This window comes from Alternaria infectoria (assembly GCF_024043175.1).
Source record: "Alternaria infectoria strain BMP 0036 chromosome Unknown scaffold_13, whole genome shotgun sequence".
In the NCBI taxonomy this organism is placed as follows: Eukaryota; Fungi; Ascomycota; class Dothideomycetes; order Pleosporales; family Pleosporaceae; genus Alternaria; species Alternaria infectoria.
The window spans coordinates 236,238-263,939 of NW_026250702.1; the positions used below are offsets into that span (position 1 = coordinate 236,238).

Below are 27,702 nucleotides of genomic sequence, written 5' to 3' on the forward strand. Positions count from 1 at the left end.
CCATAGTATTCTGGGTGTTGTGAGGATGTTTAGCTGATGGCGGCCTTCTTGCACGCTCGCACAAATCTGAAGGGTTGTTTCCTGGGTTGTGTGCAGTTTGTAGGCATCTCAAGCGGCATGTGAGATGTTAGACAGCGCATATATCATACGCGGAGCATACACTAACGTACTGCACGTGGACTTAAAGGTCAATGACTGAGTTGGTTGTTGACATTACCCACGTATTATTAAATCTACACTTTTGCAGTCCTACATCAACTAGAAAATATCCCCCTACCTAACCGCGCACCTCAGACATGGAAACAATCAGGCCCCTCATACATACATACATGACGAACCGGAAGAAAAGAATCAGGGGTATAACCTCCACAAAACTCCATTACCATGCCACGCTTGAAAACGCCCACTTTTGTTCATGACCAAATACGTACATGCGTGTTAAACAGAAAAGTAACACCCGCCACCAGAATAGGCTCACATCAGTCACTAAGATCGATAATCTCAACCTCGGCCGGAACCGACCGCCTCGCAGCAACAGGTTCAGGCGTGGCGCTCGAAACACCCTCTCTGACTTCAGCTTTAGGTATCCACTTCCCATCCTGGCGAACCATGATATGGCGCGTATTTGCTCGTCCATGGGCCTCGAGCTGCTTCTTGACTTCCTCCATGAAGCCGTCGACGAAGAGCATCTGTGGCCGGGCGTCAGATTTGCAAATGGGGCATTTCCACTGATCGGCTACGGACGCGTCACCCTTGCGCGGCCGGGATTGGAGGAACGTTTCCAAGTCGAAGCAATCGTTGTGCGGACAGGCTTTGCTGCGGACGGGGATGTCGCACATTTTGGCTTGGCTGAAGGGGTCGAAGAGGCCGATGGTGAGGGTGCTTTCGACGACGCTGATTTCGTCGTCGTCGACGGCGGAGAGTTTGTTTTTGATGCCTTGCAGGACTTTGTCTGCGGGGACGCGACTTTGGTTTAGACAGTGTTTTACGATGGACTCGTGGGATGAGACGACCATGGCCTCGATGGCGAGCATGTAGTTGAGATGAGTTTTCTCGCCGGACCGAGCCATGACGGCAATTTCCAAAACGTTCTCGCCTTCTTGGAGCAGGCCCGTGAGGTCGATGGGCATGTCTCTTCCATAGTGGATCTTCTTCCGCGGTTCGAGAGGGATGTCGTTGAGCGTGTAATATGAGTGAGGTATCCAGGACGTATCGGCGACAGCCCAGCGTTCCTCCGTCCACTCAGGCTCCGGCCATTTGACACAACGTAAACGAGCAAATTTCGTGGTCTCGTTGATATTCACAGTACCAGGTCCACCCATTTGATCTGGAATAGTCTTTCCAATCCTCTGCATATCATAGGGTGTCAAGGTGATTGTCCATTTCTCAATGGCACGGCCTGGCGAGGACAACCGCGTTGGGGGTTTGAGGAAGTTTTGACAAAATGTGTACAGCGGCGAGGATTTGGATTGCGCACGAAGAACTGGACTTCTGAGATGAGCTTGGTGTAGTCCAAAGCGTGCTGGATTGGGTACACGCTGTTGTGGTTGTTGCCAGCCAGCAGCAGGAAGCAAGGGCCCCCCACGTGGAGGCGGCGCCACCCCTGTAGATTGGGCAGGGCGTGTGGGAGGACGACCAGGCCCACGCGACTGCTGCATAGCAGCTTGTGCCGAACCCTGGTCAACCGATCTGGTCGTGCGCGGTGGCATTTGTTGGGGATGGTTGAAAGGCGGAACAGCGGGCGAGCTGGTTTGTACTCGTTGTGGTTGGGGCTGGGCTTGCACTTGCTGCGGTTGCGATGGAGGGGCCTGGTGGGTCTGTACCTGTTGCTGAGGTTGGGGAGCGCCGTACGTATGATCAGCCAATGAAGCGCCGTTCTTGCGAAGGTTAGCCTCGAATGCCTCGACTAGCGCTCTCAGGTTAGAGCCCCAAATTCGTTCCTCGTCGTGTTTTAATTGTTGGCTCTGCTCAGGCGTCTCCGTAGCTGAGGAAGCATGCCGTGAGTAGTGGTAGTTTTGATTCTGCTCGAAGACACCAACTATGTCGTTCTCGAACTTTGCAAGTAAGGGTTTGACATTAGGATTCGAGACCACCGCGCGGCAAATACACCGCAGAAAAGCGGTGAAGAGCAGACGCTGGAAAGTGAGAGAATGAACGCGGAGTTCGACAACAAGTTCTCGGACGAGGGGCGGGAATCGACGGTGCTCGCATATCGCCTTCAGTTGGTTGTAGTTGGGCGATTGGTCAACGAACTGTCTGAAAAGCTGTGCTTGGTACTCCCATGTGGCCGGCCACATGGCTGCAATTTGCTGCATCGGGTATGGGAAATGGGAGAAGAAGTGAAGATAACTAGGCGACAGTATATGGTTCGCATCAAGAACATCGTGCAATATCCTCTGCGCTTGTTGTAAACCTGGCAACGACTTCAACCCCGCCGGTAGCATGTGAGGGGCGTGGGTCATCAGGCAGTAACATTGATGCATAGTAAGATAGGGCCAGTCTGACAGCTCAACAGCGTTCTGTAGCACAAGAAAGCGTTTCCTGTCCTGAGAGGCAGGCGATATTGGGGGTGCTGATGCCTGGAATTGCCCTAAGATCTGCAGACAGTCTTTCTTTGTATACCAGCCCTGGCTCATGAAATCAGGGGCCAAGGGGGTTGTGGGCGTGTTATCAGGCTGTACGGAGCGAGATACAGGACGGGATATTGGGTCGTGCGAGACTGCTTGTGGCAGCCCATAGGGCGAGTATGGCTGAGGAGGTGTTCTGCTGAGGCGCGGATCTTGGAATTGCATGCCCTGGGGCAGTTGTGGCGATGCCATCATGCCGAGCGACGGGCTGCGATTAACGGTCTGACCCATCTGACCCAGCATAGGACTGCCGATCTGTGAGTAGTGGCCGGACGGTCGACGCGGAAGGTCCGGCGGAGGATTCGTCGGGTTTGCTACCGGCCCTGCATAAGCCTCACTGCGCCTCCGCTTGTCCATTTGTTGCGCATATCCTTCGTTGACTCTTTTTGCAGGAGCAGTCTCGTGCGGTGCTGGGGGCGGACAGCGCGATGTCTCCTCGCTTGGCGTGGGCGACGGAAGCACGCGGTCTGCCGAATGCCCGTGGTTGGCACTGTTCTGGTGGGCGACGACATTTGGGAGCTGGGGAGACGTCGAGTTCGATAGTGGCTGCGGCTCGGTTTCGACGGTCGGGCGCGTGATCAGGTTCTCTGCGGGTGCGTGTGTGGAGGAGGGAACAGTAAACCTGGGCTGCTTGCGAGGCCTTCCGCGACCGCGCACGGTGAAGGGTAGTGGGTTTTGTGTGAGTTCGGCAGGAACGATGGGCGGCTGGGCAGGCGCGCTGGAGGGCAGCGGCGTCATCCAGCTCTTCTGTCGGCCCCCAAGGTTGCCCAGCGCATAGTTGAGCGTCTGGGCTGTCGCATCGTCTGGCACTCCTGGGGTCATGGCGTGACTCCCGGCGTGGTACATGCCGCTTTGTTATGTTGTGTATATTCGCTTGAGGGTACGCGCTGGTCGCCTTCGAGTGCTGGACATGGGCGAGTTGGAATGTGGGGAGTTCATGTCGCGCAGGGAGATTGTGAGCGACTCAGTGCATGGTAGGCGCGGCGGGTCGTGGGTGCCGAATGTGGATGTGGAGGGAGAAGGAGTTTTCGCTGTCCAGGCTGCCGCGAGACACGTGAGAGAAGGCGCGACGGGGTGAGGTGAACGTCGACGTCGCGATGGCAGTGAGCGCTCACGACACCCGATGGCATGGTGCACGGACAGCGATGTTTCGCGAACATGCCAGGTCGCTTTGGGCCAAGGCCATGGGCGCCGCCGGGGCTCTGGACGCCAGGCTGGACGGCAAATCGTCAGCGGCCAAGTCAGAACCGCTCCAGGGCTGCCCGCTGCCGTACAAACCCACTCTGCCAATAGGCGCAGCGCCTAGTCGAGATTTGCTTTGGAGCGCCCGGTGCGTCCGTGGTTTTGCCAACCGACGTAATTCATATCGCATGCAGGCTAGGTCGCCTACTGCTTCCAAGGATGCGCATCGCTAGCTTCATGCCTCTCTGTCCCACCACCCAAGTATAGACACGACACCCCCGGCAGCCGCACGACGACGGGATCAAGCAATATACCTCCCCCCTCGCTCCAAACAACATCGCCACTTTGTTTCACTGCGCACCTGTCAGGCTGTTTCAGGTAGCGGTGGCTCGGTAGCCAGCATTTATAGTCTGCCAAACGTCCGACTGTTGCGCCCGCCTCGCCCGCCGATAGCGCGAACTCCCACGAGGATGAACCACCTGTACTGATCTGGAGACTGCCCGCATACACGCCCCCCGACCCGACCCAGTCTTGGAGAGCAGCTGTAAGCATGGCGCAACGAACCCACACCGAGGGCTGCCGGCCTGGCGATACCCTCGTCGTAGTGCGTATGTTTCCCCTCACCCGTGCTGCCACTGCGTCGCACATGCCAGCGACAGCTGCTGACAGCACGACCAGACGAGTTCCTCGCCCGCAGTCCCGACGAGCTGAGCCTGAGGCGCGGAGACCGCATCGAGCTGATTGAGCGCGACGACGACTTTGGCGATGGCTGGTTTCTAGGCAAGAACACCGAGACGGGAGAGAACGGCCTGTTTCCTGAAGGTATGTTGCGCTATCGACGGCAGCACAGTAGTGCACATCCCCTATCTGATCGCCATGCTTCTTTTTGCGAGCAACACAGCTGATGTATATCAGTATACACACGGCCAGCACCCAAACCGACGCCCATCCCGACCATGCTCTCGCGCAATCCCTCGCAAATGTCCGTGCAATCAGAAAAACCATCGCCTCAGCCCGGCATGGCCATTTCTGAGCCGCCGACCACCGCCGCACAGCCACCAGCTTCCACGAGCGCCCCTCCACCTTTAAAGTCTGCACCCACAGAGCCCCTGAACATCGCGTCGGGACCAGAAGTTGCTCGCCGAACATCTATACAAAATGGCCCGCGGAGCATCAGCATGACGTTGAGCGGGGAGGCGCCACCAGAAGACGAGACGATAGGAAGCCCCGTCATGCACGAAACGCTGAGCGTCATCGACGAGCACATCACGGGCATGAGCACGCCGCGCCACAGCGCTGTGGGCAAGGAGATACGGTCCAATGACTCGGGAAGCGAATACAGCAGCCACCACCGGCTGTCATACATCAACGGGCAGGAAACCGATGAGGAAGAGCAGAGCTGGCACACCGAGGAGGAGGTCAAGACATGGTCGCCTGCGCGCGTCGCCGAATACCTCGAGGACGCGGGCGTGGAGAAAAAGCACTGCGATGTCTTCCGCGACCAAGAAATCGATGGCGAGGCGCTGCTGGGCGTGGACCGCAACTTCATCTTCATGCAGGAATTCAATCTGGGCCCCATGGGACCACGACTGCGCACGTGGATGAAGATTAACGCCTTGCAGTCCGAGGTCAAGAACGCGAAGGAAGCCGAAGCTGCAAGGACGACCCTTCTCCTGCCGCCTTCAGAGAGCCCAGACGAGTTCCCAGCCGATATGGGAAGGAGCAGGGCTGCATCAACTGGGGCGGTCCTTCCTCGCATACCGACGCTCAGGGAAAGCATCGGATCCCGAGGCAACACCAGCCGTCAGCATATCCCACGTGCAGCCTCGTCCGCCGGCCGATCGTCAACCATCGACGCGACCTCTCCGCTTATCCAGCACACGCCCGCCTCACCTACGCCCGGTCCGCCTAGACGACCCTCCGCTGCTTCCGTCCGAAGTATGAACCACAGCAGACGCCACTCTTCTATCGAATACGGGCAGGGACCACCCACGCCTAGCACGCCCAGTTTAATGAAGCCGCCTACATCTGCACCCATGGCCGCCCACGCACACAGGAAGACGCCTTCATTCGACCGCAACTGGACCATGGGTTCGACATCGCTGTCCAAGTCCGTACAAGATATCGGCAGACCGGTCTCATCACATCACCATCATGCTTCAAGCACCAACGGAACCACATTCGACTTCCGCGAGGCCGGCTTAGGCTCCGGGGATCTTGACCGCGGCTACTTTTCCGGAGGCGAGGTCGACAACCGCAAGAGTAGCAGGAACGTTCTGCGCAAGAGAGAAAGCGCCGCGAGCCATTCACGCAATGCTAGTTACACGACCGAAGGCGCACAGCGCACGTCGTTCAGTCGCCGACACAGCCGAATCGGCAGCGCTGATTCGGCTCTCCGGCCAGCGAGTCCAATTTCCGCTGCCGCGAAACAGTACTACGGTACCAGCACCAAAAGCGAGCGCAGCTCTAGTGCATTCGACTTTGTGCGCCCTCTCAAGCCAGCAAGCGAAACGCATCCAACCGTGACCAAGCTCTCATATGATGCGCACAGCATTGACGCCATTGCAAATTCGCCCCACGTCGCAGGTAGCGAGACTTCAAGCACAGGTCGTGCATCACCTTCGCCAGCTGCTGTACCATCTCATACGCGCTCGTTCTTCAGCAGTAAAAAGGGATCACAATCTAGGGGTCTTCGAGCGATATCAGACGCGATAACCGGCGGCGAGAAGGCGAATTTGAGCTCCGCCGATGTTTCCACCACACAACACAAGGACTCACCGATGCAGTCACCCTCGCGGACGGGATCTAGCACACCCTCTGGAACATCACTATCGAAGAGTTTCGAGCTTGAAAAGGCCGATAACAACAGGCGGTTTACCGCTGGCTCGACCACGCCCAAGGACGCAAAGAAAAAGGCCAAGAAGCATGGCACTAGTGCATATCTCAAGGGCCGTCAGCAAATCACTCCCCAACAAGCCATGGAGAACTGCGACTATAGCGGCTGGATGAAGAAGAAGTCTTCGAGTCTTATGACGACATGGAAGACGCGCCTATTCGTGCTTCGTGGCCGCCGCCTGGCCTACTACTACACGGAGAATGATACCGAAGAGAAAGGTCTCATCGACATCTCATCGCATCGCGTGCTACCAGCGAACAACGAGAGGATGACAGGCCTCCATGCGTCTCTAACAGGTGCGGCCAACTCACCTACATCTCCGCACAATGCCACCATACAGACAACGGCATCTGCGGATAGCGCCAAAGGTATCCCAGGGCTGGAGGAGGATGTCTCAGGCATGTTCATCTTCAAGCTTGTACCACCTCGTGCAGGACTTCAGAAGGGTGTCCAATTCACCAAGCCCATCGTGCACTACTTCGCGGTCGATAGCCTTGCCGTGGGCCGACTCTGGATGGCTGCGCTCATGAAAGCCACAATCGACCGAGACGAAGCCCTTCCCTTTACGACCACCTACCAGCAAAAGACCATCTCACTGGAAAAGGCACGCGCGATGCGTCAACGGCCACCAAACCTCATGGACGAAGACGGCATCGAAGATGCCGAAAGGAAGAGCGAGATCTCGAAAGAGAGCATCCAAGAAAGCACCATTCACGAAGAAGACGAGAAGGGCCTCGCGATATCGGGGCTCGATGATGCAAAAGCTCTGCTGGCGTACGCCGAGAGTCCCGAGGAACACAAACACGATAGCACCGCAACGGCGATTGCGATGTAGTCGACATAGTATCGTGTCTCCTCTTCCCTCTCTTCTGATACCATCCCGTTCGATTTCAAGTTCAGTACATGCATTAATACTTGCCCGCTCCGTATATTGCTACCATGGACATGATAGCAATTGCATCAGCGAGGCTTTGGGTCAGGCGTTCTTTCTAGCGATAGCGATAGCGAAACCCACAACCATTTTCTTTTCTTTTTTCTCATCAATATACCGTCCTGGAGGCCGCTCGGTAGTCCTTTAGAAACAACATACCCCTCTCCTTCTCTGTCATCTGCGTTGTCATCTACATCTTAGCATATCGATGATGAGAATGCCTGTCCTGTCTGCCTGTTTCATGATTCGAGACGAGCGAGTATCTAGCGATGAAAAGCGATATCTAGTTAGCTTACGTCGACTCTGGTTTTGTGGAGCGCAATTAGATGTAGTCAGTGTCTGCATGGAGGGATGAAATGTGTAATAGTACGATTGATAAACTGTATGTCGTATGTCGAGTGACTGAGGAGGTTGAGTGTGTGCGTTTGTCTGATGCAAGATACCGATTGCAATGTGTGAGAAACAGGTGATTACTTCCATGTCATCTCTCGAAAGGACACCGCTGCCTACCTGCTTCGATTGCAGCGAATTAGTAGATATGTGATCATGAGCATTGGTAACTGCATTTGCTACATGTAAATGGCACACTCCATCCCCCTCTAAATCCTCTGGACCACATCTTGACCGCAGAAGTAAATCGAGGTTTGGTCCTTCCTCAACTAGCCTACTTCTACCAGAAGTAGCAAAGCCTCCTCCATTGAGCACCTCGAACCAAGATAAAGAGCGACCGTTCATTCTTTCATAAGTTCATATATACAAGAGGCTACCTCCATCATAATCATATACAGCGAACCAACCCATCAAACACCACTCCCATACCCTTACTGCCTAACACACCCCGTTTTATCCGTCAACTCCTTCGGGCACGTAACCTCCTTGAAGCTCACACTAGGATTATCCGCATTCTTGAACCAATCGAACCGCCACTGGCAGCCCGGCTTCAGCTTCTCGGGGAAGCCATCACATTCTGATCGCGACGAGATACCGCCGTACTGCTGGCCCCAGCCGTTGGGCGGAGCACCGAATTGCGCGGTACACGCGTTGAAGATACCGACGCCGCCGCCGGGCATGGCGATGTCGAAGTGGTTGTCGCCGAGGTCGCCGCCGGTGTTTGTGGTTTGCACGATCATTTTCTTGCCGGAGACGGGGCCGGATGTGAATGTCATTCTGTTGGTATTTGTCAGTGTTGGCCTTTTCGTTGTTCGGAAGTGTGGTTAGAGTGGAAGTAAAACGTACTCGTAGCAAGCACAGCACCAGTCACTCTCTGTCTTTCCAGCCAGCTTCACAGCGGCAAATCCGTATGCGAGATCGTCGTTGACGGCCCAGGGGGACTGGTCGGTGCACATGTACGCTTCGCCTCCTCCGCTTTCGCAGCCACTCTTTGCGTTTAGGTTTGTGAGGGGGTTGTCGTTCTTGTCGCAGGTGGCGATGGGTTTGTTGACGGGGGCTTTTCCGGCCCAGGCGCAGGAGCCTTTGCAGCAGTCCCAGTAGCGTGTTGTTTTGCCTGTAGACTGCGCGGAGACGGTGGCGAGACCGGTTGTGAGCGCGAAGAAAGCGACTTGCTTGATGGACACCATGGTGGGTGAGGCGGTTCTGTAGATCGTTTTTCGGAAGATGGGAGTTGAATTTAGTGAGCTTTTTGGTTTGAACAGGTCTTCTGCGAAGAGAGCAATGAGGTTTATATATCCATATACGCCAAGTTCCTTCTCCATGATCCATCCATGACGAAACATCATCTAGACTTACCATCTACCCCACAAAATGCCATCAACGCCTGTCCTAGCCACCTTCCCGTCCTCCCACACGGTACCAACCAGCCCTAAGAGCCCTTGCAACCGGTGGCACAAGGCCGCAGCCGAAATGATTTCTGGATCTCAAGAAACGCCCAGCACGTCAGCACCCACTGTTAGCGCTGCACACGTTTAAAAAACAAGAGCAAACATGCTTGCTCAAAGTCATCATTTTCATCTATTGAAGTAAGCGGTCAACTTGGCTTGCGATGGCAGTGGACAAAGACGTGTACGACACATGGGTGCACTAGGACGCGAGGTTCATATATTGCGGCGCTATTGTCGGCTCCTTCTTACTCGCTGGTAAAGTGCCGGGACGTAATTCCCGGGCCACCAAATTTGATGGGGGGCGTCCGGGAGTTTTTGCTGGCTGGATGCTGGACACAGCGGGGTGCATATACGAGGTGTTTGATAAACATTCCGCGAAAAGCTTGATTTTGAAGGACGTTTGCGGCTGAATTGTGCAGTTGCTGATGGTCGTACAAGGACGTTCGTAAGATCAGGAGTTGGAGATGTTGGAGAATAAAGGGCGGTTTAGCGCAGTTTCAGAAATCATACCGATGTTCTTCCTAGCATGGAACACGGAAATGGCCAAGGGTCTTCGCATGCTGCGAAGGATGGGGCGCTTATTGGTTGATTTGTGCGATTTAATTTATTGCAGCGTCATTCTTCGGCTGCTCGGGATGTACATGAGGCTGATGATCAGAGGCGATGAAGTTGTGCTTGGAATGAGTGCTGCCGGAGCGAGCTCTTGAGCAGATTCTGCAAGCCACTCCACGTAGGAGGCGTTGGATTCGGGATTCATAAGTGCTAATCGTAGAGCGTCACCGGAACCCTCGTTCAGAAGTGGGTGAGTACCACCACGGCCTTTGTCCATGTTGACATTTGTCGGTGTGACTAGTGATGAAAAATGCGTGGCGCCCCACTGTCTTGAGGCTACTTGTCTAACGTTTAGCTAACGGCCTGCATGCATCTTGTATAGTTTCGCGCCGTTTCCCACAGTCCTGGTATTCGTCCTGATCTTTGGTGGGTGAAGTGTAAAGTGCCGAGCGACTGTTTTTGGCGGGTTGGAGACACTCAGCTGTCGGAGGACGCTCCGGTGCCATTCATTCGTGGTCTGATATGCATTCCAGTGGGTTCTTACCGAACCCACGAACTCAGCCCAGATGACGGGCGTGTTGGCTTGTTTAATATATCAGCTGGCGGCTGGAGCAGCACACTCCAACCTTGCTCTTTAACGCTTTCACCACTACAATGATGTTGGAACAGTGCAACCAGCCGTCACTCATACCTCATCAAGACCTCGTTGTGAAACGTGAGCAAATGACCATTGCTATACATACATGCCGCCATCAAGCATGTAGGTTTCGTGAGCGCTGAGCCTTCGCTGCGCTTTATGAAGCTTGACTTCACAATCTTAGTCGTAGACTCGCGAGTAGAAGGTAGATCTCAGCAGAAAGACATGAGAAGCGAGAAGAATACCGTTGAAGAAATGACATCAAAGAATGCCCTCCACCTCTGCTGCCACCATGGGTATCCAGAGCAATGAGGTCAACTCCGTATTACCTGAAGACCCAGTCGAACATTAGCACCAACCCAACGACTCTTGCAGTATGCTTGATCATCAAAGGCGCTCCATGCTTGCAGCAGCCGTCCATGCGCGCTCGGCGCTCAACGCTCAACGTTGACGATCTCTCCCTTCTACATATCGGTTGTACCATATGAAAGCCGTGATGCTCAGAACGAAGTACAGTACATAACCGGCAGCAAGGGCCCACACTTGCCGTTGAGTAATCTCGGGATATTGGACAGCGATACCCGGCTGCTGCCGTTGGAAAAACTGTTGACTCATGGTAGAAGTTTGGTAGTGCAACGTTCCTTTTGGACTGGTTTGCCGTTGCTTCGCCGTTACTTGGGTCGTGTTCGGGCGCTGAGCGTTGAGGAAGTTAGTGTGCTTTTTTGAAAGACAAGGAGTAGTTGTGAGGTTAGCTTTTATACAGGTTTGATACACGCAAGGCTATTGAATCAAAGAAGCAAGACTGGAAGGGGATGTTGTGAAGCCGACAAAGAAGAATGTGTGAAGACAGGCATTGAAACGAGACCCCTTCGTGGTTTGCTGCTGTTCCTTTGCGGACAGAAGGAAAACATTCATGCGCGTTGTTTGAACCACCGTCGCATCGGCAGGACTCTCGTATCACGACCCGAACTTTGTCGCGCATAATTTCTTTTCAGTGTTGAACGACTCCAAGCGGAGTAGCGTGAGTGGTGGACTCGACAGGAACGGCGGAAATGAGGCATCGTGAACTGCCCATGGGACGTCGAAGCATGGAATATCCCTCACAAAGATCAGGTGAGGGCACTCCGAGGGTACTCCTTTTGTCGACGCGCGTTCATTTGGATTGATGATGGAGATCAACGCCAGGATACAAACTTCCACAATGAGGCAGCAGGAAATGCCGATCCGAATCCGCGATGCCCGAACCAGCCACCTGAAACGGGCCATGACGTAGCGCTAGAAGCGGTAGGCGCAACGCCTCGTGCCCCAGGTTACCAGCCCCTCGGCACCCATTACCACTCCCAAAACTCTGCCACTGTGCAGCTTCACGCCCCCGTAAGCTCGTACGGCGCAGCCCCAGAGTAGCATCAGCAATGCTGCAAGGTCATCGCCATGCTTCATAACGCGCCATTATCATGATGCCCTACTCACCGCGGTTTGTGGCGATCCTGCTCGCACGGGAATGACACGCCGTGACAGGTCCGGCGCATTTGACGAATCCACACCGGGGGCATTGATCGCCAGGTCGCTTCGGCCACTTGCGCACACGGTCATGCCAAAAGGTTATGATCGCCATAGCCTACAAGTCGCTCAAGAGGAGCATGCCTCCTCCCTTGAACCTTCCTCTTCTTTCCTTATTCATACGAACTACACTGCGCTGCTACCTCGCTCCCCGCTTTGCCCAACCTCCGCCGGCATCCGATGGCTACGGCACCGCATCTCCACTCTCTATCAGAACACTAGCGAGATCCATACACATTCATTCTTCTTATTACTATACTGTCCTTTCCAGCTACTACACTCTTTACTTAGATCATTCGCGGTTCAGCCCGGAGCTGCACCATCCTTACTAGATCGCCATGCCTAATCGCTCCTTCCTATGCCGACTAATCTTCTGCGCCGTATTCGCCGTATCCGTCCTTAATATCTTCACCAAGGCCACCCCGCCGCTCTTCCACGCCGCAAAGACCTCGGCGCATGAGCACCCCCAGGAACTCTTTTGCCCGCAGTCCAAGCTCGCCGATGACGTCTTGGTCGTCTTGCGAACCGGGGCCACCGAATCACTCGAAAAGGTGCCGGTGCACCTCCGTACCACGTTACGTTGCGTCCCCCACTATGTTATACACTCGGACCTGGAAGAGGAGATAGACGGACACGTCGTCCACGACGTCCTCGAAGGAGTTAGCGAAGAGACGAAGAAGACGAATGACGACTTCAAGCTGTACCACCAACTACAAGAGCACGGAAGACGAGGCGTGAAACAACAAGAAGTTCTCACATCGCTATCCGGATCGTCGCAGGGTGACTACCTGCGAACTGACAACGATGGCTGGCAGCTCGACAAGTGGAAGTTTCTCCCCATGATCGACCAGGCACTCGAGGAGAAGCCAGACGCCAAATGGTATTTCTTCATGGAAGCCGACACCTACGTCAACTGGAACAACCTACTCGAATTCCTCAGCAACTTCGACGACAGCAAGTCCTACTACATCGGCAAGCACCTCTTCATCAACGAAGTTGAGTTCGCCTACGGTGGCGCAGGCTTCGCTCTCTCTGCCCCCGCCGCACGTAAAGTCTCCGCCCAACGCTCCCCCCGCATCTCCGAATACGAAGATTTTACCAAAACCCACTGGGTCGGCGACTGCGCCCTTGGCAAAGTCCTCGAAGACGTGAACATCCCCCTCCACCGCGCCTTCCCCCACTTCCAAGGCGACTCCCCCGCGACGCTCGACCCTGCGACTTCCAAAATCGACCGCGACCTCTGGTGCTACCCGGCTGTAACGTATCACCACGTTTCGCCCACCGAAATACAAGAACTCTGGTCTTTCGAACAGGACTGGTACAACAGACACCCGATTCTGCTGCGCCACCGCGACATCTTCATGGAGCTCGTGCGCCCCAAGATCGGCCCTTCAGTCACAGCCTGGGACAACATGTCCGCAGACAAAGAATACAACGCCCACGACCACTCCGCCGTTGCCAACGAACTCGAGCGAAACGCGTGGAAGTCCTTTGAACACTGCCGTACGCTGTGTGAAGAACAGGATGATTGCATGCAGTTCTCTTTCAACGAGGGGAGCTGCGCAATCTCCAACAGCTTCAAACTGGGCTATGCGAAGCCTGGTGCGCGGATACGGAGTGGCTGGATGGTTGACCGCGTGGACGATCTCTTCAGGAGTCTAGAGGAGCAGTGTGGACTCCGGGATTGGTTTGCACCAATGGAGAGTCCGAAGGAGAGGGAGAATAGTGAGTTGAAGATTAAGATGAGGAGGAAGAGGAGTGTCATGTGAGAGTCCCTTGCATCATCACTCAACAACAGCGATGGTCTTGCGTTATAGCAGCATCAACATTGGCGTTTCTATCATGGTTTGGTGGTTTGCTTGCGCTTTTTTTGTGTGGTTTGATTTGTTTGGAATGCAGATGGAGATGATGATACCCCCCCAAGACACTCGCTTTAGATTCATAAGTTTCAGTACTATATACTACATCCTTGGATGGATGGATGGATGGATGGATGGAAGGCTGCACTGCGCAGGACCTCAACCCAAGTAAAGAAGAACAAATAAACAAATGTTAAAACAATTTCAAAACTGCTCGTTCTTCGTCTACTTTGTCGTTCATTTCGTTTGTTTCGGCCATGATAAAACGCTTGTTGTGCGAATAGATGTGTTCCGTCACAATGCAAAAAGATCTCATTTAAAAAAATGAGTGCTGTCATTGACCCAGCCCGAAACGTGACAAATGCATTAACCTATCTAATCCTGCTTAGTCGTAAACTCCTCCGTCTGACCAACTTCATGTTCATGTGAGCTCCCCGAGCTAGTCTGCGCCAGCTTCCCATTAATACCCGCAATCGCACTCTCAACAGCCGCCGCCACATCAATATGGAAAAACGGTCTGTTTTGTCCATGTACAGTAGTCACTTTACCACTCGGCAAACCTTTACTCCTATTAACAGCCTGAATCTCATCCTGCGCCTCCTCGTCATGCAACTTCGCCGCTGAGTTATCAAGAGGCGCGTAGCTGTACACTGGGTTCCAGTGCTGGCGCGCGGCGAAACGTTCGCGGTCGATGTATCCGAAACCAGCGGTTGTCAGGGCGCGCTTGGTCCAGCGGCTGTTGATGGAGGCGAAGTGCCATTCTACTGTTTCGGGTGCGGCGTGGCGGTCGAGTTGTGCGCGGACGTCGATGAGACCTTGGATTGATGTGACGTCGACGTTGTTGACGGCGCTGAAGTCTAGGATGATGGCGCGGAGGATGGGTCGGTTATCGTCGACGTTGATTTGTTTTCCGCGACGTGGGCCTTGTAAAAGTTAATACATTGAACGGCGCTCGTTGTTTATGCGAAGCTTACCTGGGTCGTTCCATGGCCGGTCACCGATCTTTTGGTACTTATCGAGTGTTGTTGGGCGAGAGATGGTCTGGGCATGGTGAACGAGTTCATCCATGTAGCCTTGCTGGTTGAGATATGTGAAACCCTCGGTGAAGCGGTAGATTAGTACACCGGGATACGGAGTCTCGATATCGACCAGCGGGTTCGAGCCATCCTTGCGGCTGATTGGGATAAACGCTTCACGGACAGCAGCGGAAGATCCAGGGGCGAAGTGACCATCGTCCTTGTTGGCCATTGTCTCCGGACTGGCGATGTAGATTCTGACTCTGCCTAGCACAGCTCCGTGGGTGAATAGCTGGCGCCATAGTAGGAGTGCAAATGAGGCCGCGATGGTGACGTAGATGCCGTTTTCGATGTTCGTAAAGATTGTTACGAAGACACCTGCGAAGAAGATGACTACTTCCAAAGGCGACGTTTCCCAAAACTGGAAGACCACGTTGGGTGGCGTGATTAGATCGCCGACAGCGTGAATGATGACGGCGGCAAGGGCGGCCGAAGGGATGTAGAAGAAGACTGCCGTCAAAGCATACAAGGCGAGGAGGACGATGACTGCAGTGAAGATACCAGCGAGCGGGGTACGGACACCTGCTTTCGACTTGATAGCGGTTCGCGAGAACGAGCCGGTGGCCGGGTAGGCGCCCAGGAATGGACCGATAACATTCGTAAATCCGACGGCGACGAGTTCTTGCGAGGCTAAACAGCAGGATTAGTACTTCCTCATCGGAGACCTGAGAACCACTTACGGTTGATGACGTAGTTGTTGATGCGCCCAAAAGACTTCGAGATTGCGATGTGTTCGAGAATCAACACGATGATCGTGACTGGAATGTCAGGCGCGATTGCTGAGAGAAGCTTGGTGTCCATCCTCGGGGCTCCAGCGTGCTGGAATCCTCGTGGCACGCGGCCCAAGATTTTGAACTTTGCCATCTTGACATCGTTCTTCGCGTTGTGGAGACCTGGGATGTCCTTGTTGGCAAGCCAGCTGATCATGATGTAAAGCAGAATAACGAAGGCCATCCGTAGTGTGCTGACGAAGAACCAGACCTTTTGCTTCGATGGCTGCTTCTTCGACATGAAGTTGCAAAAGATGCGGACAGCGTAGAGCATGAAAAGGGCAGTCAAACCCATGGCGGCATCCAGCTTTGTGCGTCCAAGGCCTTTGAGGGTGTCGATGATGACCAGGTATGTGGGACCACGTGTGTTGACGCCAGAGATACCCATGAGCGCTGGTACCTGACCGGCTCCAATGGAGATGGCAGCGCCGGTCATGAACGAGGTGATCGCAACCAGAGGAATGAGCTCGACGATCCTTCCGAGACGGGTAAGACCGATGAACAGGAGAACAGAACCAGCGATAACGGAAAGAGCCCGAGCGATGTCCACGGCTTCGATCTCCGGCTGCTTATCCTGGATCTTGGTGACAATGTTGCCAACGATGGTGCTCATAACGGCAACAGTACCGATTGTGATGTCCTTGGATGTAGCGAAAGCCCAGTAGAGAATGAAACCGACGAAACTGGTGTAGAGTCCATACTCAGGAGGCAGCTTCGCCAGCAAAGCGTATGCCATACCTTGGGGAATAACGACAAAGCCAACGGTACATCCGGCGATAAAGTCTCCGAATAGCCATGTCAGGTTGTAGTGGAAGATCCAGTCCCAGAAGGGAAACAAACTTCTTAGGTAGCGTTTTGTGGCGGTTGCTGACGGTTTGAATCGTGAAAGCCACTCCTTTGCGGTCGGCTCGCGCTCGACGTCTACAGTTCGTTAGCTACTGCCGGATGACAGACTAGACAGTATTTACATGTTTCCACGGAGGATATTGATGCAGCGCCAGAGACCTCGGGCTCTTTTCGGTAGTCAAGGTTGATTCCAAGCACCTTGGCTACTTTCTGACCAGCGGATGCCATGTTGGCGGACGTCGTCAGCGAGGGCTGTGTCCTGGGCTCCTAAGATCCCGTGGATAACAGATTATAAGAAGTCGGGTAGGGCTCCGGCAGTGTGGATGTCCCCAGAGTCGCGCGCGTTGATATAAGGTAACGAGTATCTGGAAGACCCGACGTTTTGCCAGACCGAGGGAAGATGGGTGCAACCTTATAGCACGTTGCGTGAACGAGCCCCCCGTGGAGAAGTAGTGGGAGGATGTCAACTTCGGTCAAATAGAAATGCCACATAGTTCGAGATCCAAGGCGGAGGCACAGCCGCATGTGCTATGGGCCGACGCCATCCCAAGGATTTGACGTCTAACAAGACGGCACATTGCGCTTGGCGTGGGAAGAGCGTGCGAGAGAAGCTTTCCGTGCAAATCACAGTACAGCATTGCTATCACTGCACAGCGCCCGATCATGACGTGCTTTGCATTGAGCAAAATCCTACTTATTGGCAGATGGAAGACGAGGAATTTGGCAGGCTGGGCTCAGCGAAGCGTTGAGCTTGTGAGGTCTGGGCTTCCGAAGGCGGAGATATGGCGTTTGAGGCGTTGGCGGATCGCGTGGGAGATCTGGGGTCGCTGGTTGGCCATGGCTAGCGTACACCTACAATGTCCTAAACATCATCCGTGCAACCAATCTGTGCAGGTATCTTTTTGTTTAGTCATCTTCGAGTTCTTCAACGAGAGATTACCAAGGAGAGGATGAAAGGTGGACATGCCCAGCCTTGCAGCATCTCAACAGACTGACATCTGGTGTGAACTATTCGCGTAACGTTCGCAATTGATGCCAAGGATTGCGACATCTCGGTTGGCGGCATTGGCACCGAATGCGATGCTTACCTGGACAGGTCTACTGCAGCCGCACTAGCGCCCGAAAGACGGCGCTGTAAGTAGGCTGTCACACAGGCCGGCAGGTGTGAAAGGCTAATGCACTGAAACAAATGGCGAGCGTGCAAGCGCGCCCTTTTGTGTATCTTCGAAAGATTCGGGACGTTCCGCCTGAATGTGGAAATCAATCCGATGTTTCGATGGAAACATTAGCTAAGAAGGTAGTTTTTGTGTGCAAAAACGGAATAAGATGCAATCTCATTGCTGAGCTCTTGGACGTTGTGCAGAACTCAAGGGTCTCCGCGAAACCACAACCGGGATAGGTAATCTGGGTAAGGTTTGCAGCCTCATTTGCAGCGTAATAAGCGCCAGATTCATCTCCAGATGCTGTACAACCAGGGTATCGGGTTGAGATCACCCATGCGCGGACTTTCCAGCTGAACTCTTACCTGAATCGCTTAGACTATGCGGATCGACTTCGTGGTAGCACGCCATCTGAGGCATGTATCACACTCGCGCGGGCCAGCGAATCGACACGCTCTTCAAGAAGAAGCAACTGTTCAGCTACGCACGCGCTCACGACCTAGCGTAATGCCACCACAACCAGCCTGTGTCGCCTCTTCAGCCCGCGTGCTACGATGTGTAATTGTCCAAGATGCTTGGATGCTATTGGTTTGCCACGCTATAATGCATGCAACCAGGACCAGCGTCGTGGGTTCCAGCAAGCACGAGCCGAGAGTCTGGAACAGTACGGAGTCTGCATGATCTGCGGGTATTCCGACGCAGCATGAGGCCATATCCTCGTGAGGGTTGGTGAAGCGAGAGGCGGTTCATCCCAGGCGTCTGGCCTTCCCAGCCCTATACACCTTCGCATGTATATCGCCAAGAAGGGTCTGGAGTTCGTAAGAACGTGGGATGGCCGAATACGACGGGCTGACTGTTGTCCTTATGGGGGTTCATGTCGGTCACCCCCTAGTCCGGCAATGGACGCCCGCAAGGAGGGAGGACTCGAACTTATCGTGGTATTCGTTCGAGGGGAGTTGTTGCGGTAATGATAGTAGTGAATCATGCCGTGCTTGAGCCTGGTAGCGCTCTTGAATATCGATAATGCGTGATCTGGCGAATGTCAGTACATTTGCGAATTAAGGAGCCCTCTGCTGTCAATGGCGCGTGCGAGATGCTGCGCAAATGTAGCTCCACGCGGATGTATAAATTGTGCAAAATCTGACTACGTCGTGGATAGACATAATGCTGGTGTTCCGTAGTTGATGCCGGAGTAGCAGTCTGGCGTGAAGCTCCCGATGGAGCGCTGAAGCGATCACGAGATTACGTCATCGACCCTTCGCGAAAACTAACACGCGACGCTGACCTCAGCTTGCAACACGCGACAACATGTGTGTCTTTTCGATAGGGCAAAATACAGGTAAATCTAGATGCACAGCTGACTGATACTCTAAACTCCGTTTCTCGTCGTTCGGTGAAGCCTTAACGCCATGGAAAGTCGCGTTTCGCTCTTTGATGCGTCCACGGGTGCCGATTAAAGCGGAGTGAGGGGTCGAAGGAAGCAACGATGACCTCAGCCCTGACCGGGGCGTAATGCGACATTGCAAGGTAATAAGAGGTATATGAACCCTGGAATCAGCAATGGTGGAAGCGCGACAACTATACACAGGTGTGGCGACTCGCGCGATGGCTTCCAAAACCCTTCTTCTCCGGGGCGGTGTCGCTCTGATTCATGATGCAAATAACCACGTCGTTCCAACCAAATCCGATGTTCTTGTCGAAGACGGCAAGATCACAAGAATCGCGCATGAGATCAAATCATCTGAGGGAACTGAGACTGTCGACTGCACGGACAAGATCATCAGCCCAGGCTTCATCGATACACATCGTCATGCTTGGCAGACGCAGCTCAAAGGCAGGCATGCCAATGAGCAGCTGCTGGACTACATGGTAACTGGTATGGCTTTATGTGGGACTAGACGACCTCATTTTAACAAAGAGCAGGCAACTCGCAGTCTTTCCAATACTCGCCCGAAGATGTCTTCTACGGTCAGCTCGCTAGTTTGCTAGAGAGTATCGCAGCTGGCACGACTACAGTAGTTGAGCACGCACACATCACCCGCTCACCCGAACACGCCAAAGCTGCCATCGCAGGTACTGCATCTTCCGGCATGCGCTCGGTGTTCTGCTACACTCCAATTTCGCTCGTCAAACAATTCAACCCCCTCACCTGGCATCCAAACCTTCTCGAAGACTGGGTAATGAACACCTTTGAGGAGCTCTCCGATAAAGGACCTTTCGGAGACGGCAGGGTAACGCTGGGTTTCGCGTTCGACTTTTGGTTTCTACCTGCGGATATGATCAAAGGCATATTCGCCAGGGTGAATGCCAAAGGCGTCAAGACGATTACCACCCACGGCTCTGTATCGCTAGGTGGTAGTGTGATACAAGCAGCGTCGGAACAAGGTCTACTAGATGAGAAGATCATCGTTTCGCACGGTGGCACGATTGTCAAGGCTGACGCTGAGCTTTTGAAGGCCGCTGGTGCATTCGTGAGTTCCACCCCGAGTTCAGAGCTCCAGATGGCCATGGGGAGGTCCTACTGCTTCGATGCCTCATTCCCGGATGGAGGCGTGAGCGGAGATTCGATCGGACTGCAGGACAACGCCGCGCTTGGCGTTGATTGCCATTCTGCCACTGCTGGTTCCATCATCGCTGAAGCAAAACTCGGCCTCGGCAATGCGCGAAACCACTACAACGAACACATCATGAAACAAGACAAGATTCCACGAGCTCTTCCCGATAGTCTCAGCGTCGAGGCCGCCTTCAATCTTGCAACGATCAAGGGTGCAGAGGCTGTGAACATGAGCAGCGAGATTGGGCGCATCGCGGAAGGGTACAAGGCAGATCTGGTCGTTTTCGATGCTCTGAGCCCCAGTATGGTAGGCGCCGCACAACACGACCCAGTCGCCGCCATCATCCTACACTCCAGCCCGGCCGATATCGAGACTGTCATTGTTGATGGTATCGTAAGGAAGAAGGATGGGAAGCTACTGCCAGTGCATGTAGACAGCGGCGCGAAAGAGATGATTGGCCATGATACTCTCGACTGGCCAAGCATCGCCAGAGAGATTGTCTCAGGCAGAGAGAAGATGCAAAAGGAGATTGACAAGATCGACTTCGACGAAGCATACGAGGCAATACTCAAGATGTTCCACGTCGACAAGACGAAATTGGTAGATTGAGATCTGTAGAGCATCTGCGGTACCGGAGAACACTATCTCGATGCTCAAGCCTCGGTCGAAGAGAAAGCATTGGTGGTCTGATCTCCGTAGAGTATGGACAGGGTCGATGGATACTGTTTCGATACTCAAATTCTGGTTGAGGGGGTTGATCGTTATCATTTGGTTGTTATAGATCGTAGTTTGTATGGTAATCCGCCCTGCGCGCGTGGACTTTTTTCTCTCCAGATTGAAAGGGTGCGAACTTATCCAAATCTCTACTTATTGTAAGAACTTGCGGTGAGAGATGTGAGCAACTATATTGCATCTGAAAAAGCACAAGCTATCGAAGAGGACACAAAGGTGGGCAGCATGTCTGGAGGCAGCTCTAGCCTGATCGAGTTAGACCAATCAGGTGATGACGTGCACGGTGAGCACCGACCCAGCCGTAACATCCGCAGGTCTTTTCATTCCATCTTTACTTCGACCACAAAACATTTTCATTCGGCAGGTGATTATCAGTCTGCGCTTTGCATCATGGACAAGCGCATTATATCAAGAAAGAAGCGTGAGCAGGTGGAGCTACGCAAGTTACCCGAAGACCTGCGTCGTAAAAAGGAATGTCGCAAAGTAATTCGGCAGATTCTCAAGCAGCGCAAGGCTCTTAGTTTTCCTAGTGGCGAAAATCCAGGTCGAGACGACGACGACGACTGCGCTGAGCGCGGCATCCAGCAAATTGAAGCACGGCTTAATCAACAGCTGCAGCAAGGCCACAGGCCCTTGGTTCCGTTGAAATTCGCGACTTACATTCTTACAGCGAAGAGCTTCATCCGGGATACCGCCGATGAGGATGGAAATTGTATTCACGATGGTTGGAACCATGACGATGCGCCCGGTCGATTGTACATCGAGAAAATTTCGAGACAAGGAGACGACGTTGAAGTCAAGGCGAACTTGTGGTTCAAGCTAGGCCCGAAGACCTGCCTCAAAGAGCAGGTTAAATTTACTGGATCGTGGCCAGATCTCGAAATACCTGCACTTGAAGAGATCTCAGTAAAATTCTGTGACGAATCTCAGGTTCGTTACAGAGGTGCATCGCAGAAACAGAAGGAGGCAAACCAAGAGTCAATGCGAATTACTCTCGTCTTCCTCCGCGACGGCTACTTGAGTATGAGAGCCCAGGCGGTACCATTCTACACGATAAGGGAAAATATTGAGTTCTATGGCATCAAAACGAGTAAAATAACGGGAAGAGACAGCGGACCAATTGAGCGTCTCGAGGACAGCGACCCTGAGACAACTGAGCCCAGCGACGAAGACACCACAGACAGCGAAAGCGACAGCGACAGCGATATTTGGTACAGCGATTACGACAAGGCACGAGCAAAACACGCGAAGCAAGAAGCGCGTGGCAAAGCCATCGAAGTATGGCTTGAGGAACGCATTGCTTTAGGAGAGGAAGAAACCGTCGAAAGCATGGAAGCACGCAGAACAAGTCTGGAAGATTATAATCAAGTTCTCAAGTGGAATCTCTGGTCTACTTCATATCTCGACATGCTCGTCGCTAAAAAAGGCTGGCGAACTGATAATGAATTGTTCCACGGCGGCGGTTGCGGCGACTTCAGCATCACAACATACGGCCGGGTGGACGGTAGGCCTGCTAAGGGCACCCTGACTCTTCCGCCGCAGTACGATCACTTCCCAGGCGATCTTAAGTGGACGATGGAGAGAAGCGTTGTAAACTCTAAGCGACTTAACGCCATCATGTCCACCGAAGACTCGCCGCATAAACTGAAGTTTCGCATATGCTTTGTTGAGAATGGGCATATGAAGATACGCATTCCAGCTCACGAGATCAGAGGAAGCAGAGAAAACGGTCTCATCGACTTCTACGCTATCGCTGAGGACTCGCCAGCTTTTCGTCCTCATCAAAGGCGGCGTGGTGTGGTTAGAGAGTGGTGGGGAAAGACGCCTGATGGACTGGTGTACAACCCGCCTACCGGCGCTATAGAAGACAGTCGTAGCGAATGTTCGGACCACCCGGATAATTGTACGCACTTCGATCCATACGACCGTGGGTTTTAATAAATGGTTGTATAGTACATTGTTCGTCGAAATGAATTGATAGTGTTTTCACGACCTCGGGATGCGGCGGGTCAAAGACGGCTAGTGCAACCCCTTTCCGTAACCATGGACACCGTTCCGAGCCTTCCAAGGTTTTCTGGCCACACAAAACGCGTCGCAACATCACATTCCGAATTACACTTCTGTTACAGCTACGCCACATTCCCAGATAGACATATTTTCTGACGTCAACATGGCATGCCCAAATGGTAAGTCTGCCGAGGTACCGTCGTCTAGCGCGAAACTAATCACGACAGTCACGATAGGAGAAGTGTTTATGAGCCCAAGCGAAGAATTGAAATCCTTCATAGACCGTACGTCATAGTTCAGTGTCTTGCGCGATCGGTACTGATGTATTACAGGAATCGATGAACGATGGACCAATGCTGGGTGCGGCGCAGAAGCTACATTGAAACGCATCATGTGCTACCAAGACGCTGTAAGACACTATGCCGAAGCAGTACAGTCTTACGGTCGTATGAAAGCCTGGAATCCGGATTACCAAGCTTTCATGGACGCAATGCACGATTGCCTGCTAGATGAGGGCATTCCTGAGGAGCTACTCGTGCATCTAGAGCAGGCACTAGTCAGGCTTTGTGACGAGCAGTTCTGGGGAAACAATGATGTTGGCAAGGAACCGGTATCACAAGAGCAAGTCCAGCAGTTTCTTGCAACGTACGCCGAAGCCGACAAGCCCAAGCCCGAGCCCGAGCCCAAAGGAGACAGCCCGAGACAAGAGTGGGCACGTTACATAGAAGCGCAATTAGAAGACCGGAGAAACAACCCGCCTAGGACTAGGATCCTGATAAGGAAAGGAGAAAGCGACTCGGACAGATTGGACGGAGACACTTCGACCGAGGACGACATGTCTGGAGTCGAAGACGATGTGCCCGAGGACGACATCTCTGAAGACGGTATGCCTGGATTTTATGCCGCTGAGGATGACATACCCGAGGACGAGATGAATGTGTACGAGGAGCTTCCGCCAGATCCGCGTGTATTCGCGAATTACCTGAAAGAGAAGAGGGCACTCGCCCTCAAGAAGCACCAAGACTACATCGCCAAGGGATGGGCCCTGGTTCGATGGGTTGACAAAGAAATCGCACAAGGCAGAGAACATCCCGTGGGAGACGTCAAAGGCGAATGGGCTCTCTACTCCGATGTGCACCATCAGATGCAGCAAGACAACTGTGAAGACATCACGGACAGGGAAACCAAGAACCTACACCTCCAACGCGGGAAGCTTTTGATACGAGATTGCGTTGGCGAACCTGGGTATGAGCTGGTGTTCAAAATGCCTTATCCTTCCGAAACGCCGGGCCTGAACTTTAACATACCAAAGATTAGTGTTCCTTCTACAGTCGCTTTAGAAGAGACCTTGTATTACAATAAGCCGGGGATTCCCGAGCGATGCCTTCGATTCCTGGGAAACGGTTATCTCTGTCTCAGCATACCTGCATGTTTGGTCGGAGGCGAGGGCGAAAAGCCCATCGCTTTCTTTGCTGTCTCACGCACGAAGGACAGGCATACCCGCGAAATGGAGTGGGCGAAAGTGGATGATCGATGGGAGTACCAAGGGTCTTACAAAGAGGGCGACTCTGACCCTGAAGAGTTTTTCTGTTCTGCCGAGCATATGGGGGAGCAGTGTCCCGTTGAAGATTGTCCGAAGCATGATTTGGAATTGAGGGCGCAGCTTGAGGAGCGAAACCGAATGGCCGCTATCGATCCTGGACCTCGAAGAGTCTATCAGAGCCCGGGTTGGATAGCTCTTTTCGGCACAAGGACGGGGTTTGAATAGATAGGACGAGACGCCAGGCCACCTACGTAGGATTAGCTTGGCTCAACAGACTCATTGATACTGTAAGCCACTCCTCCTTGCCAGCCATACAATAATGAGTGCGGGATTAAAAAGAAACCTCGTTCAATAGAGGAGGCTGGGTGTAAATTAGAGCTGCGTTTCGGTCTCATTCCTCGGACGCGACGCGACGCGACGCGCTAACGACCCTTGCACGCTAATCAGGGGTGAACGCTTCCTATCTCGTCGCATTGGAGCGTGCGTATCATTCTCGGAATGGTTTCCGGGGCAGCCTCCTCCTCATTCACCAGTAAACACACACAACAACCCAATGGCTCCAATAAAGAAGGGTCCACATGTCAAGCGTATGTGCAGCAAAGTTCGGCTAGGAAGAAACCGCTTCTAACGATTCGCAGCAGCTACGCGCAGGCTCACACGGGACGGCAAGATTAAGGATTACTTCCGAGTCGTTCCGAAAGAACCTCCTGTCTCCGCAGAGGCTTCAGTTCCTGCAAAGCCTGCTGTTCCTGCACAGCTTTCTGTTTTTGCAAAACCTTTTGTTCCTGCAAAGCCTGCTGTTCACGCAAAGCCTCCTGTTCCTGCAAAGTCCACAAACGTCAGAATCGATGAACACCGGGACCGATCAGATATCATTGCAGCAGCGAGGGAGTTGTCGAATCCCAACCTCAAAAAGCTGCATTATAATGGCTTCGGCCAGACCGCTTTCGAGCGCAAAGGAAGAGCTATGCTCGTCGAGTATCAGAAGGCAGTCCAGCGCGCTGAGCGGCACAGAAGCTTGACCCATTTCGAGCACGTATCAGAGGCTATTCTCCTCCAGTATGAGAACGAGATGGTCGAGGTCGTCGATGAGGAGCGTGCGAACAGAGAGGCTTACTGTGCAAGTGAGGGAATGAAACGTGAACGAAAACGGAACTATGAGGTCGAAAGGCAGGTCGAATTCGAGCGCGAACAACAAGCCATTTTCATGAAGTACTACAAGAAGATAGTCCAGCTCGCCAAAAACAGGAATGCGGTAGAAGCTACTCTAAACAGAGAGATCGACTATCAAAACGAGGTTAAACACGTTTATGAGTATCTCACCGAGAAGCTGTATGGTGGCAATGGTACATATGAGGGTCCACAAGAGCCGGTCTACATTCGCGGAGCATACACGCTATATTCCGAGAAGATCCTGTCACATGCGATTGCGAAGAATCCACACCGGATAACCGAGAACTCCTTCCACAACTGGCGCACTGGTACTATACGACTGGGACAACGCTGGGGAGATGGCAAAGGCCCCGGCGCTGAAGTCAACCTGTTCCACGACAACAGGCGTGTAACCTTTGCATACACTACTCCACAACTTCCGTCGAGGCAAACCTGTCGGGGTTATTGGCATTATTTAGGTGTAGAAGTAGAGGTTAGGATTACCTTTTTGGGCGGCGCATATCTGATCATAGAACTTCCGGATATAGACTGTCACGGAACGGTTCAGCTTGTTGGAATTCTAGACAGAGACGAGGAGGAGATGGCAGAATGGTGGCCGGGAATGCCGGAATGGAAGCCGCAACCTCATTACAAAACGCCGTACAACCCTGTCTTACCCCAAGGCCGGACTCGACATCTCGCACCTACTGCGGCCACCGGACAGGACGTCCGCTGTCAATAATGTACAATATACCTGTTTTCTTTAGCGAAGCTGATGCATACTGAATCAGTTGTAGGCCCTTTTAAAAAGAGAAGGCTGGTTTTCGATATCTTGAGTCGGCCCGGGTTTTTTTGGGTTTCAAGCCGTGACCGCGACTTCGACACGCTAAGATATCGTGAGCGCTAGTAGGGGCTGATTGCGTCCTCTACATCTATAAAACGGCTGGCAGTAAACGAAAAAACGAAAAAGAATTCAGCTTCATACAATTGCCTCGGATTGCAGCTGATCCTAGAGTAAGTGCGCGTTCATCTTCGCTGAGACGCGGATACTAACAACTAGATACAGCGATATCGCACGAGGACACCGAAAACCACTGCAAACTTGCGCCTCAGCAAGCAGGACTTGCCGGAACATTTGCAACTATGAACACTCATCACGTCGAATCAGCACAGACAATGGTTATCGCACCCGAGGAGGGTGATTCAGACCCGTGGAGCTCGAGCGACGACGAAGATTCTTTTAGTGAAAACGAGACCGAGAGTGGAGGAAACAGTGCATCTAGCACGTCCGATCCTGAAGAAGACAACGGCTTTCCGGCCGCCGTTAACGCTGCGTACAAGCTACATGAACAGTACCATGACGACGCTTTTCGTGCCTTCGAGCAGATCGAATCGAGTCTAAATGATGGAACGTTGAACCAAGGAATATGTGACGGGCCAAACGCCCCAGTCTTACATATCCGCGGTGAATATACGTTGTACTCCCCCTGCTATCAGAATTTCCATTACCAAAACAATCCAACCCTCTGGACCGAAGAATTTGCCAGTACATGGATGGCGGGTAGCATCCGTTTTGGACAGCGCTGGAGAAATGATTGGTTTCCTATTGGGGCCGAGTGCACGATTGCTGGACTCAGGCGTCCTCTCACCTTCGGGTGTCCTGAGGCAAGATGCTTCGTTGGTAAAATAAAAGACATTCACGCCGATGGTGGTAATGTTTCTCGAGATAAGGATCCAAAGAGCTGGACGATATGCTGTCTTAAGGGTTCATATATGCTC

General features: G+C 53.2%; 9 protein-coding genes across 9 annotated transcripts; 6 read left to right on the plus strand and 3 right to left on the minus strand.

The window, feature by feature from the left end:
• Positions 1 to 479: 479 nt before the first annotated feature.
• On the minus strand, positions 480 to 3,449 carry J4E92_007588 (uncharacterized protein; the record flags this gene model as incomplete). The annotated part of the gene is made up of 1 exon (XM_051498951.1): positions 480 to 3,449. One exon carries the CDS (start codon positions 3,447 to 3,449, stop codon positions 480 to 482), a length of 2,970 nt encoding a protein of 989 aa, XP_051350686.1.
• A 910-nt stretch (positions 3,450 to 4,359) lies between these two features.
• Positions 4,360 to 7,540, plus strand: J4E92_007589 (uncharacterized protein; the record flags this gene model as incomplete). The annotated part of the gene is made up of 3 exons (XM_051498952.1): positions 4,360 to 4,417; positions 4,488 to 4,631; positions 4,725 to 7,540. 3 exons carry the CDS (start codon positions 4,360 to 4,362, stop codon positions 7,538 to 7,540), a joined length of 3,018 nt encoding a protein of 1,005 aa, XP_051350687.1.
• A 917-nt stretch (positions 7,541 to 8,457) lies between these two features.
• J4E92_007590 (uncharacterized protein) lies at positions 8,458 to 9,213 on the minus strand (the record flags this gene model as incomplete). Its single annotated transcript, XM_051498953.1, has 2 exons — positions 8,458 to 8,803; positions 8,873 to 9,213. 2 exons carry the CDS (start codon positions 9,211 to 9,213, stop codon positions 8,458 to 8,460), a joined length of 687 nt encoding a protein of 228 aa, XP_051350688.1.
• Positions 9,214 to 12,561: 3,348 nt separating this feature from the next.
• J4E92_007591 (uncharacterized protein) lies at positions 12,562 to 13,992 on the plus strand (the record flags this gene model as incomplete). Its single annotated transcript, XM_051498954.1, has 1 exon — positions 12,562 to 13,992. The coding sequence occupies one exon, from the start codon at positions 12,562 to 12,564 to the stop codon at positions 13,990 to 13,992; it is 1,431 nt and encodes a 476-aa protein (XP_051350689.1).
• A 465-nt stretch (positions 13,993 to 14,457) lies between these two features.
• Positions 14,458 to 17,002, minus strand: J4E92_007592 (uncharacterized protein; the record flags this gene model as incomplete). Its single annotated transcript, XM_051498955.1, has 4 exons — positions 14,458 to 15,005; positions 15,057 to 15,788; positions 15,839 to 16,849; positions 16,897 to 17,002. The coding sequence occupies 4 exons, from the start codon at positions 17,000 to 17,002 to the stop codon at positions 14,458 to 14,460; spliced, it is 2,397 nt and encodes a 798-aa protein (XP_051350690.1).
• Positions 17,003 to 19,539: 2,537 nt separating this feature from the next.
• Positions 19,540 to 21,098, plus strand: J4E92_007593 (uncharacterized protein; the record flags this gene model as incomplete). Its single annotated transcript, XM_051498956.1, has 2 exons — positions 19,540 to 19,810; positions 19,858 to 21,098. 2 exons carry the CDS (start codon positions 19,540 to 19,542, stop codon positions 21,096 to 21,098), a joined length of 1,512 nt encoding a protein of 503 aa, XP_051350691.1.
• Positions 21,099 to 21,611: 513 nt separating this feature from the next.
• Positions 21,612 to 23,159, plus strand: J4E92_007594 (uncharacterized protein; the record flags this gene model as incomplete). The annotated part of the gene is made up of 1 exon (XM_051498957.1): positions 21,612 to 23,159. The coding sequence occupies one exon, from the start codon at positions 21,612 to 21,614 to the stop codon at positions 23,157 to 23,159; it is 1,548 nt and encodes a 515-aa protein (XP_051350692.1).
• A 245-nt stretch (positions 23,160 to 23,404) lies between these two features.
• Positions 23,405 to 24,996, plus strand: J4E92_007595 (uncharacterized protein; the record flags this gene model as incomplete). The annotated part of the gene is made up of 2 exons (XM_051498958.1): positions 23,405 to 23,411; positions 23,561 to 24,996. 2 exons carry the CDS (start codon positions 23,405 to 23,407, stop codon positions 24,994 to 24,996), a joined length of 1,443 nt encoding a protein of 480 aa, XP_051350693.1.
• A 328-nt stretch (positions 24,997 to 25,324) lies between these two features.
• J4E92_007596 (uncharacterized protein) lies at positions 25,325 to 26,471 on the plus strand (the record flags this gene model as incomplete). The annotated part of the gene is made up of 3 exons (XM_051498959.1): positions 25,325 to 25,358; positions 25,410 to 26,332; positions 26,457 to 26,471. 3 exons carry the CDS (start codon positions 25,325 to 25,327, stop codon positions 26,469 to 26,471), a joined length of 972 nt encoding a protein of 323 aa, XP_051350694.1.
• Positions 26,472 to 27,702: the final 1,231 nt, after the last annotated feature.